General features: G+C 38.2%; 1 protein-coding gene across 3 annotated transcripts in view; it reads right to left on the bottom strand.

Annotated features, from left to right (window-relative positions):
• Positions 1–2,077: 2,077 nt before the first annotated feature.
• The window catches only part of LOC114929274 (Wnt oncogene analog 6), a 56,141-nt gene continuing 47,474 nt past the window's right edge, over positions 2,078–10,744 (bottom strand). For all 3 annotated transcript variants that reach the window (XM_085480133.1, XM_029300761.2, XM_085480134.1), the window contains 3 exons: positions 5,370–5,486; positions 4,836–5,032; positions 2,078–4,464 (listed from right to left, as the gene is read on the bottom strand). In XM_085480133.1, coding sequence (XP_085336259.1) covers positions 4,003–4,464; positions 4,836–5,032; positions 5,370–5,486 — 776 coding nt within the window. In that variant the 3' untranslated portion in view covers positions 2,078–4,002. The remainder of the gene's footprint in view (positions 4,465–4,835; positions 5,033–5,369; positions 5,487–10,744) is intronic.

Raw genomic sequence — 10,744 nt, 5'->3', positions numbered from 1 at the left:
AAAAAAAAAAAAATGAATATCAAAAGATATTGAATTAAATGTCAAAAGACATTTTTTGTGTGACAAGTATGAAAAAATGATGTCTTTATTGTCATTTTATTGTTGATGCAATGACGGTGAAATCGAGATTGAAACCGCATTCTCACACCGTTCCCGATGTTTTCATCAGCGCGTAATAACCGGTGTACCGCGTTTTTTCCTCCAAAATTGAATTATCGGGAAGTCTCGCTTCTCTCCGCCGCGGATGAAGATCCTTGTCTCGGAGAGGAACGAAGATCGGGACGAAGGGCGAGAGATGGAGATTCTAAAAATGGCGGACGAACCTACGGTAACTCGAGGGCCAATTTCGAGGGGCCATTTTTCCCCCGAAGGGAAGAACGTCGACGGCAGCCGAAAATTACCCCGGACGGACCACCCAGTCGTGCCGCGGCAGACCAATCTCCTGGCCATGGGCTAATCGAGTCCAGACAGTCCCCCTTGGTGGGGCTAATTGCGCCTCACCACTTTCGTACCTCTCCGAGAGGTCGACCTCTCTATTAAGAGACTTTTACCCGGACGCGCTCGCACGCCGCGTCGTGCCGCGTCACGTATTAAATTGGAGGGTGTAAGCTCGCCTCTCTAAGAGTCTTTTCTTTAAAGAGGGTTTTTCTTTTTTTTTTTTTCTCCTTTTTCTTTTTAGACACGGATTGTGTGGGAATGCGTGGAACCGTTGGTGGCGAATCACCAAGTTAATCCCGAGTAATCTCGGACGTTCGTGATGTTATGCGGGAAATTTTCTATGAATATCTAGCATCAGTCAGACGCTGCAAAAACCGCTGTTTGTTTGTTATTCGATTTGCCATCGCTCGCTTTTATTCTTTGATTATTTTGTATTTACGTCTATTATCTGGGAGAGTAGATAATATATAAAATTATAATACTTTTAAAAAAATTGTTCTTTCTTTAATTAACAAGTTGAAAAAGAAGACGAAACATTCGAAACATAAAAGATATATCTAATTGTAAGTCTGGAAAAATTATATCGCTGGAAAATTGATTAAAATGAAATATAATTTCCTGTAATAAAAAGTATTTCCATAAATAATTGTTGAAATAATACACATCTCAATCGATATTTGATACAATAAGTTACAATATATTAAAATCAATAATATAGTCTCAACACACACTGCAAAGCTAAGACTCTTTACAATATCCATAAATCAGAAAAGAATATTTGCCAATTTTCAGAAGTGTAGGTTTGAGAAAACAAAAGCTGTGTCGACAGGGCGGAAAATGTAATAAAAAGTAAAGGAAAGGCTCGCTTCTTTCGGCTTTATGGCTTCCGTTATCGCCGAAACGCGCCGAGTGCACACGCGATATGACGCGAGTCTTCGGCAACCTTTATGGTTATGCGAAATTCCTTTCTTTTGACGGTGGCCATAAAACTATTTTACAAGAAATGGTGGTAGTTCTTTACTGCCCAACTGTCATGTATAAACCTGAATTACAGGTAAACGTCCGTGTTTTACACGATACCTTGATATACGAGGCCTCCAAGTTCTCGATGTTTCTTTAATTTATCCCTATTACCACGTTTTCAGGCGTGTGTGAGAACGTATACATATATATACAAAAAATTCCTCGTCATTCGAGGATGTTTCTGGAGATTAATTTTTTAGCGCTTCGTTTTTCAAAGTTTGATAAAAGATTTTTTTCTTAAGAGAGTGTCCTATCCAAATAAAACAGAATCAGAGAGAAAAAGAAACTAGGCAAGCATCTGACACTAACAATGGGCTGAAGACTGTTGACACGTCTAATCTCAAACTCTAAGAAGAAAACTAATGTACAAATCAAATAAATTTTATAACACCGATCTCTCTTTCATGCCGGTTTTAAATTTATCTCCGCTATATAAGTTAAAGATTTCAAAAATTTCAAACGTACACAATGCTTTATACTTGTCAAATATTACTACAATCCATTAAAAATATATAATATAGAATAATTTTACACTTACCTGTAAGCATAAGAAGGTGGAGGATAAAATCGAAAAAGGATCGTTCGAAGTAAAGTTGAATTAAGTTAAACGCTGAAATTTCAAATACAATTAAAATCATATATTTCTTCCTTCTATATATGTTCGCATTCTAAAATAAATCGTCACTACTAATCTTAATAAATCTTAATAGTAACGAAACGAGATTCGTCCGTAAATACAATTTTTTCTCTTCATACCTAAGTCATATATTTGCACAAGAGTGCAAAACATTAATAATTTCAGTCTTATGTACATAAAAAAGGAAGCCTTGTGGCGCGATAAGGCTCGTTTAATCGATTAAAAAAGTATAATTATTCGAGAAACGGAAGAAGCTCGTGTAAAGTTCGTTGATTGAAACATGAATGATCGAACTGCGACGTATGGCACAAAAGCTTATATATCACGCGAGGAAAAAAAGCAAAACATAATATGGATGTAGACGCGCAAGCGAGAGCAAAGTCCTGAGTGTTTGCCCGACTGTAATCAAAAATTTGCATAAAAACTCGATGCGACATAACGTCGAGATGTTTGCGATACGTCGTTAATGTCGAATTGATCACCCGGGATTTCGCTCGAAGCTCGACCTCGCGGCGATTCAAGCAGAAAAGCGAGGCATTACTATGCGAATTGATGGCGCGTTATGATGGTCCGACGGATATACTTTACATAAATTCATCATACGACTACACGTGCGTATTAATATGTATTACGAGCACTGGAGATACGTGGAAAGCTTCAGCGCGAGTAAAAAAGAAAAAAAATCACCCTTGCGTCGACGGCGTCGGCGATGCTGATAATGACTATTATACGTAGAATCGATTCTATCTAGCAGAAACCCGGATTAGAAATCAAGAAATTTTCGTTTTCATTAAAATATATTCAATTTTTCCTGAACTAAAAATATGAAAAGTAGATTAATGAGATTTATTAAATCCTGAAGAAATATTTAGACATTCTGTTATCATTAAGATCAGAGAAAGATATTTTTAGGTAACGTTGCGAATTATTTTTATTATCTTCCCGAAACTTGAAGAAGAGATTAGCAGTCTAATAAAAATCTAGAATACGACTTGTAAACGTATAGAACCGATCCCAGTTATAACAATGAAAATCTTTGACTACATACAACCTATCTCATTGTCAGCATTGATATTTCATCAATAAGACTACGTCGAGTTTTATATCAAAAATATTCAATTTTACAATTGCAGACAACTCATAGATATGTAGTCGAAGATGTCCTGCAAAACGCGAAGAATCGCGTCTAGGTGCATCGCGGACTCGCGTCTGACTCTGCACGCGCATGTACTACTGACGTTCTCGATCCCGCTCCTTACGTTCGCGCGTACGATAAACCATTTAAAAAATCCTAAACACATACATATCCTAAGTAACCTAGATTTACCCGCGACCGAGAATATACGGTCGCGGTATAAATCGTAAATCACATGTCATCTAAACATTCGTCGTTGAACATTCAAGATCGAACCGTAAATCGTATAAAAGTATTCTTATATATTACAAAACCTTATTATGTAATAGATGTAATTATCACGAGCGTACCGAGGGAAAGACCGTAGATTAGCAATGGCTGCGATAAAAATCGAAAACTGTTCATCGTCGCGTTAAGCACCAATATTGAATATAAAAAAATATATGCTTCCATATGCTGCAACAATTGACATAAGTCAAATCGCTAACGTCTCCCACAGAAATGAATAGTGAGACAACAAGAAAAGTTTGATTAAATATTCGTGAATATTCCTCTCCATTGTTAGGAAAAACGAAACAGCATTTCGGCTAATAATAATTATATTCCGACTCGCGCAAAGAATATAAATCATTCCTCTCGGCACATTGTGTCACCTCAGTCTACTCTAATGTAAAAAATGGCGGTGCAAAGCCAACTCGAAAAATTCTCGACGTTGTCATATATTTGTATCGATATACCAAAAAGTTTGTTCACTTACTACTTCGACACTCTAGCGACAAGTGTTGACGGTCTTCTTGACGAGGCATGTATTGCACGTGACCTCGCAACACCACCGAAACCTACACTGACAATTGGTCTTCTCCTTGATGATCTTGGTCTCGTAACCTCTGCTGCAGCAGAGCAACTCACAACCCTCGATCCCGGGACTAGTCTCGTTGCACTGACGACCCGTCGTCCCTAGCGAGCCGGTCTTACGATTCAGCTTGCAAAAGTCCGGCGAGTCTTCGCTGTAGATCAGGTCGAATCTACCGGGCGGCTTGATCGTAGGACCCTCGGTGATGAAACTGTGACCGTCGTTGCTGGGAATGACCTTGGCTGCGCCGTCGAAGGACTCCTTCAAGCGATTACCGACCTCCCGGAACGATGGCATTTTGCGCCAACAAGTGCGCACCGTACAGGAACCGGAAAGCCCGTGGCACTTGCACTCAGTCTTCATAAAGTTACGTACAGCCTGAGGAGCGAATGTAAGCAACGCGTCGAATTGCAAGACATAGTAAATCGAGTTGAAGAATCAATGATTCAATAAAATGCCAGTGGTATATAAATCACATTAGATACTTATTAATTATAACTGTAATGACTTTTTAAAATACCTCTGATTTTGTTAGAACAAGATATTATAATAGTTGTTAAACGCATTTCATAAATATATAGTAGTATGCAATATTCATCATATTATAATAATAGTATAAAAAATTTAAAAAGAATTAATATCGTTCATCATCAAACATGCGCGATTATAAAATAAGCATTGATAGCAAGCAATAATAATATACAATGAACTGGAAATGCATAAAGAATAAATATAAAAAGAATTCTTACCAAACGTCCAGCATCGTTGTTGTGGAGCTTTACTAGTGTTTTAATGTCGCTTCGCTTACGATAAGGCGCATCCATGAAAGCACGAGATTTTCTGAAGCCGAAATTCACGTTATCACCGCATCCACCCCATTCCCATTCTCCGTCTGTTGGCAAACTTTTCTTGGCCTCGGCTCGCGCGAATTTAGACAAACGATTACCTGCGCAAGCAATCGCCACATTTTCTCCCTATTTTAAACAATTTAATTTTCGCGAAATGCTGACAAAATCGTATGTATAATACACGAAAATTGCATATTGTAAGTACAGTTTTGAAGAATTTATTATCGATATTACGCGTTGCAATTTTCTTGATTAAAAAAAGTAAAGATATAAAAATCTCTTTTTTTTTTATTTATTGCGGAAAATAATAATTTTAATATATATTGTGAAGAAATGTTTACAAGTCTATAAATTATTATAGATTCTCTCCAATGTGAGATTAATGAGAAATCGATATGTGAATTAAATTATAAAGTTAAAAAAGCAAGCTTTTACCCTTCGTCATCTTATCGCAGGAACATTCCACGAGGTCACCCATAGTGCAGGCTCTCGTAATCGCATAAGTAACTCCAGCTGCGGTGATGGCATTCACGAAACCCGTCTCCCGCGTATCTGAAAGCACACGGCGGAGAATCCAAGATCAATTAATGGACTATTACCTTGGTAGTAGTGTGATCTGCGACGTAAGTCACCGATCTCTCGTGAAACAAAAAGAAGCGCGCCATGTGCACGGTAAACGAGTGGAAAGAAAAAAAATTAGCAAGAATCTCTCTCGGTTGCGTACGGAGAGTCACGAAGTCGGAGGATGCCGGGAGATAAGAAGCAATGTCGGCGAGTAAAGTTGAAGAAGGTCACATAATCAGATCGCTCGAGAAACAAATCGGATTACGCATCGACCGGCGAATAAGACAATTTAGAACCTTTGTATGTGTGTCTACCTTGTGTGCATCTGTATGTGTCCGGAGATCTTTGAAGTGTACATTAATTAATAATATATTTCATGGTTGAAAATAAATTCCAGAAAGTTTCATTTAAGAATATTTTTGTGCTAATGAATTCCGCGAGAATCAGTTTGCTAAAATTGATCGTACACCTTTAACACAATTATATTTCGTACATCCATATACACCGCGCATATAACACTCAATAAATATATTTTGTTCGTAATAATACATTTGTCGTTAATATTTCTTAGACCGATAGTTTTAAAAACACTTGAGCAACTTTTCAACAAACGTGTCTCGCGGAAATCATTAGTTGGCTCTCTAAATGATCTAGGTCAGTTAATCTGAAAAGGCATAGATCTGATTACGACAGCGTTTAACCATGAACCAGTTATACAGATCGGAACATCTATGTATTCCTATCAAGATCTCCATGCGTCATTATCCAAATGTCAAGTATGAAATAAACGACGCGATGCAAGGTGTAATTTAACACCTGATATTTACTATTAGACGCGCTACAGTGGTTGCTTATATGGCAAAATAATAGTCATATATAATAATTAGTTGATATAGCAATAAGCGATTAACGCTTCTTCGAATTTTTTTCGCAGACAAATCGTCAACTGCAAATAACTTATTTATCGGGTCATATACAACACGTATTCTTCAATACCACAACTTCCTTCCTTCAGTCACTTGACCTTGAATCCGTACGCACCCCACGATATCAAGTTGCATCCGGCAATTCGGTGAGTTGTGGGTGGCGCCGGTCGCGAATAGACCGCACGAAAAGATCAGCATGAAAGAGGGATATGTCATCAATGTCGAAGGCCTTGGGAGCAGAAGCCCATTGGTGGGTTCCACAATTCCAGCCCACGCTTGTCTGACTGCGATGTAGGTGTACCCACGAGGATCCAGGGAGACTCGCGCCCGGTGCAAACTCCTCCAGTAGAGCGTGTGCGTGTATTCGGTTTCACCTGTCACGTCTCCACTCAATCATTAAACGGACAATGCGCACGACGCGGAATTTCACCCCTTTTCAAAACGGAATATCGCTCGGTCGACCATTGTCTCTGGCCTCCTCTCGAGCATCCGGTTTTCGCACGGTGCATGTCAGATTGCGTTTTCATTTTTGCATTCTATATACGCATGCATTTCTCTAACTCTCACCTTATCGCATATTCTGAAATGTTAAATATGTCTTTCTTGCTTATTTATTTAATAGATTATTTATTTATTTATTTATTAAATGCGCGTTCACAGAAAATTTAAATATGGGCTGCGACACCTCATTAAACTGACGTCGTCCTTCTTGCGAGATACTTGTCGAGGATCGCCGAGATCGTCCCGCGGATCTTGAATCGATATGATCTTCACTTCAACGCCGATACGTCGGAATTAACTCATAACGTGGAATGCCCGCCCAATTACGGATTCCAGCGAAGGGAGAGAAGAGCAAAATCGGTAGCCATCGTGAATATCGAGCAGCGATGCATCGACGATGCGAAATTGTATCGCGATCGCATCTCGGTTCCTTTTCAGAAACTTGTTGCGCGATTCTCTGTCAATTATCGGTGATATCGATAATATCGATCGTTGTGCTATCGAGCAGAAGAACAACAACGTACTGTTCCGATCCCTCTTTTTTTGCATTTTTATATCATTTCTTTTCATTTTTGTTGTAGCTTATTTACACATTTGTCGTATCTCATATAAATTTATTATTACACACAACTCTCCTGAGAATTTTTAAAACAAATTTTTATTTATTTTCTTTTTTTAAATATTAATAATATTAATAAACATTATTGTCTCGCACTACAATATTTAGAATAATGTCAATATTACTAATATTAAAAAGAAATAAAATGAATGAAAATAAAGAATAAAAATCGAGCGAAAGAAAGAGAAAGCACGTATGTACCATATATCAAAGTACCATAGTGAACCGGAGGCAAACGCGAAGATGAGACGTACAGGGACTCCGAATGCTGGACTCCACTGCGACGCTAGGGAGGAGTTTATACGCGTTAAGTCTGGTTCTTCGTGGTTCCCATGGATTCCAAGCGCAGTATCTTTAGCGCGGATCGACAGCGCGGACGGAACCGGGAGGACGCAGGCCTGGGGAAAGAGAAGAAGGCTCCTTGCCACCGCCCGCGTATCTTCTGATGCATCGCCTCACCTTTCAGTGCGTATTTAAACGATACGATAGTTTTATACGAGCGATCTGATATCGGTATCTCGAGAGAGGCCTGGCTTCTCCTCCTCTTCTTCTTCTTCCTTCATGGCCGATCGATCGCTCGTTCCATCTCGTTCCGGTTCGAAATGGCACATCGGGCCCTTTAACATGACGGAAGCATCGAGGCTCTTTCGAGCTCACGCGGCCGGATCGTTTACGAGAGTCCTCTCTGCTCCTTTTTCGCAGCCTCGGATCTCCAGGCGCCGTTCGGATCGGTCCTAAATCCGAAGGAATCTCAAGAGAGTCGTTCTCGAGGATGATTTTTTGTTCTTCAGCTAGGAAATTATTTCGATCTGTCATATTGCAGTGCGATTTATGTATCTGAATAATTATAACAAAATTATCTCATATTTAATATATCCACGATATAATTTAATCAAATTTACATTAAACGATAGAAGACATCGAAGATGGAGAAGAGCTGCTTTCGATCTGCGTCTCGAAATATTTCTACGAACGACAATTCATCCGAGCATTTTGATGATGCGCGGGAAATGCCGGAGGAATGAACGGCAGATAATATAAATCACTTGGAATCAATTAGACACGAGGGATCGATGATCTCTCTTCGCGGTGCCAGCTGCACCTGTGAGTCCCTTCGTCTCGGGTCTTCCCGGACGGTTCGGGCCAATTATCAGCATTCCGGGGCATTATCCTCGGACTTACGCCGTGTTTAATTGCGCGAGTATAGTCTCCTCTTCTTCTTTCCCCATCTCCCTCGGCTCTCTTTTTCGTAACGTTCTCTCATTATTCTACACGAAGAAATAACTCGAAAGGCAGTAAAACGCGCCTCCGCATAGCGAGTAATTTCACTTCCGGAAAATATCCTTTCCGCGAAAATGTCTTTTCGATGCATTATTGAGAATGGAATCTTGTCTCGAGGTAAGATTGCGAATGACGTAAAATAACGTATGACTATATTACATTGAAAAAATTAATTAAATTAATAAATATTTATTTCAATATTGCCTAATACCTAAAAGGATTTTCTTATATTAAATAAATATTTTTCACATTAAATCAATATTATTAATTTCAAATGATTCATTTGGCAGTATTGAAATAAATACTTGTTCGAATTCAATAAATTTTGTTCGGTGTATGACTGATGTAGTTAAAAGATATTGTTCGGTAATTATATTATAGATACTTTAACGCGTCATGTGACATAAGAATAAATTGAATGCAATATTCTCTTTCGAATCTTGCCTTCGATGTACGAGTGACTCGCTTTTGTCGGTATGCACCTTTCAGTTTTAATCGCTTGTATTATTAATAATGTCGAGCATATTCCCGAATCCTTTAACGGAGGATTGACCGTCAGGGACCGTTTATGGGTAAAAAGAGATTATATTGCCTGTCTCGTGCAAATTACTCACATTGCATCAGCGTTGTCGACTGACATATGCATATAAATATACATCGGTGCATCGGCGGCATTCTTTCAATATTGCTATATACTGTGAAAGAGGAATATCGCGAATGACATTCCACTTGCCACGAACATATACACACATCGTTCGGTTCGGATGATCGTGATCCATTTGCTTGTCAATTATGTAACCTCGTAGATTACGCAAGATATCCCCATACTGTAGAAATGTACGCGTTTTTATTCACTAAATGCGGGATTTCAATATGGCACAATTCGATGATAGTGATGAATCTTTAAAGACCGATTATGCTAAATCTATACATTATCAATTCAAATAATACACTGTTCAATTTAATTGATCAAATTCGCACTTGATTTCCTCCCACAATTTTTTCGAACAATCCTCTCCAATTGTACAATTTTATTTTATCAAAAAAATTCGACTAAGCCAATCATAATTTGCATCACAGATACATCTTTCTAATAAAATTTTCTGTAGAGTGATAAATGAATAATATAAAATTTCATTATATTAAAAACTAATCAGAAATAAATCACTAACATTAACATCTTCTGTAATGTAAGATTAACATTACCTATATATTCAATATATATTTGTGAAAATATGCAAGAGTGTGCAAATGTGCAATTGCATTACACAGCCGTGCAAATCTTGTAGGGACTCGACAAATCCCTCGTAAATCTCGCGGTGATTAATCGATCGGTCGGATCATGCAAGTGCGCAATTTGCGGAGATGCGTCGGGCCGCCATTGTAAGAATTATGTCGCCGTTGTGCCCGGTCGACGCACGTAGATGGTATCGATCGTTCGTTCGCAACCGAGTGATTTGTTTAGCCACGAGACGATCTATCGGGCCGGATGCACCGATTCATGCGCAATAGAGATCGTACTTGGTACTCAATCCTCGTTCATTCTCGCCGAGACATTGCTTCGATCTGTTTTCAACACATTTACCGCAAATTTTCAATGTATTATTTTTTACATCATATATATTTTTTTCTCAAATAAAATAATTTATTAAAATATCTCGAAAAATAAGGTGTTGGTCAACTCAATCCTCGCTCATTCTCGCCGATATTGCTTCGATCTGTTTTTAATACATTTATTGCAAATTTTCAACGTATTATTTTTTTACACCGTATATATTTTCTCCAACTAAAATAATTTATTATAATACACTTAATAAATATCTCGAAAAAATAAGGTGTTGATAAAGTTATAAAAATAATTTAAATTTTTGACGGACTGCAATTTCATCTTTGTGAAGTATTGTATATTCATTGATAAA

Source organism: Nylanderia fulva, unplaced genomic scaffold (assembly GCF_048542155.1).
Source record: "Nylanderia fulva isolate GAGA-0341 unplaced genomic scaffold, ASM4854215v1 Scaffold14, whole genome shotgun sequence".
In the NCBI taxonomy this organism is placed as follows: Eukaryota; Metazoa; Arthropoda; class Insecta; order Hymenoptera; family Formicidae; genus Nylanderia; species Nylanderia fulva.
This window is presented reverse-complemented; position numbering and strand designations above follow the sequence as displayed.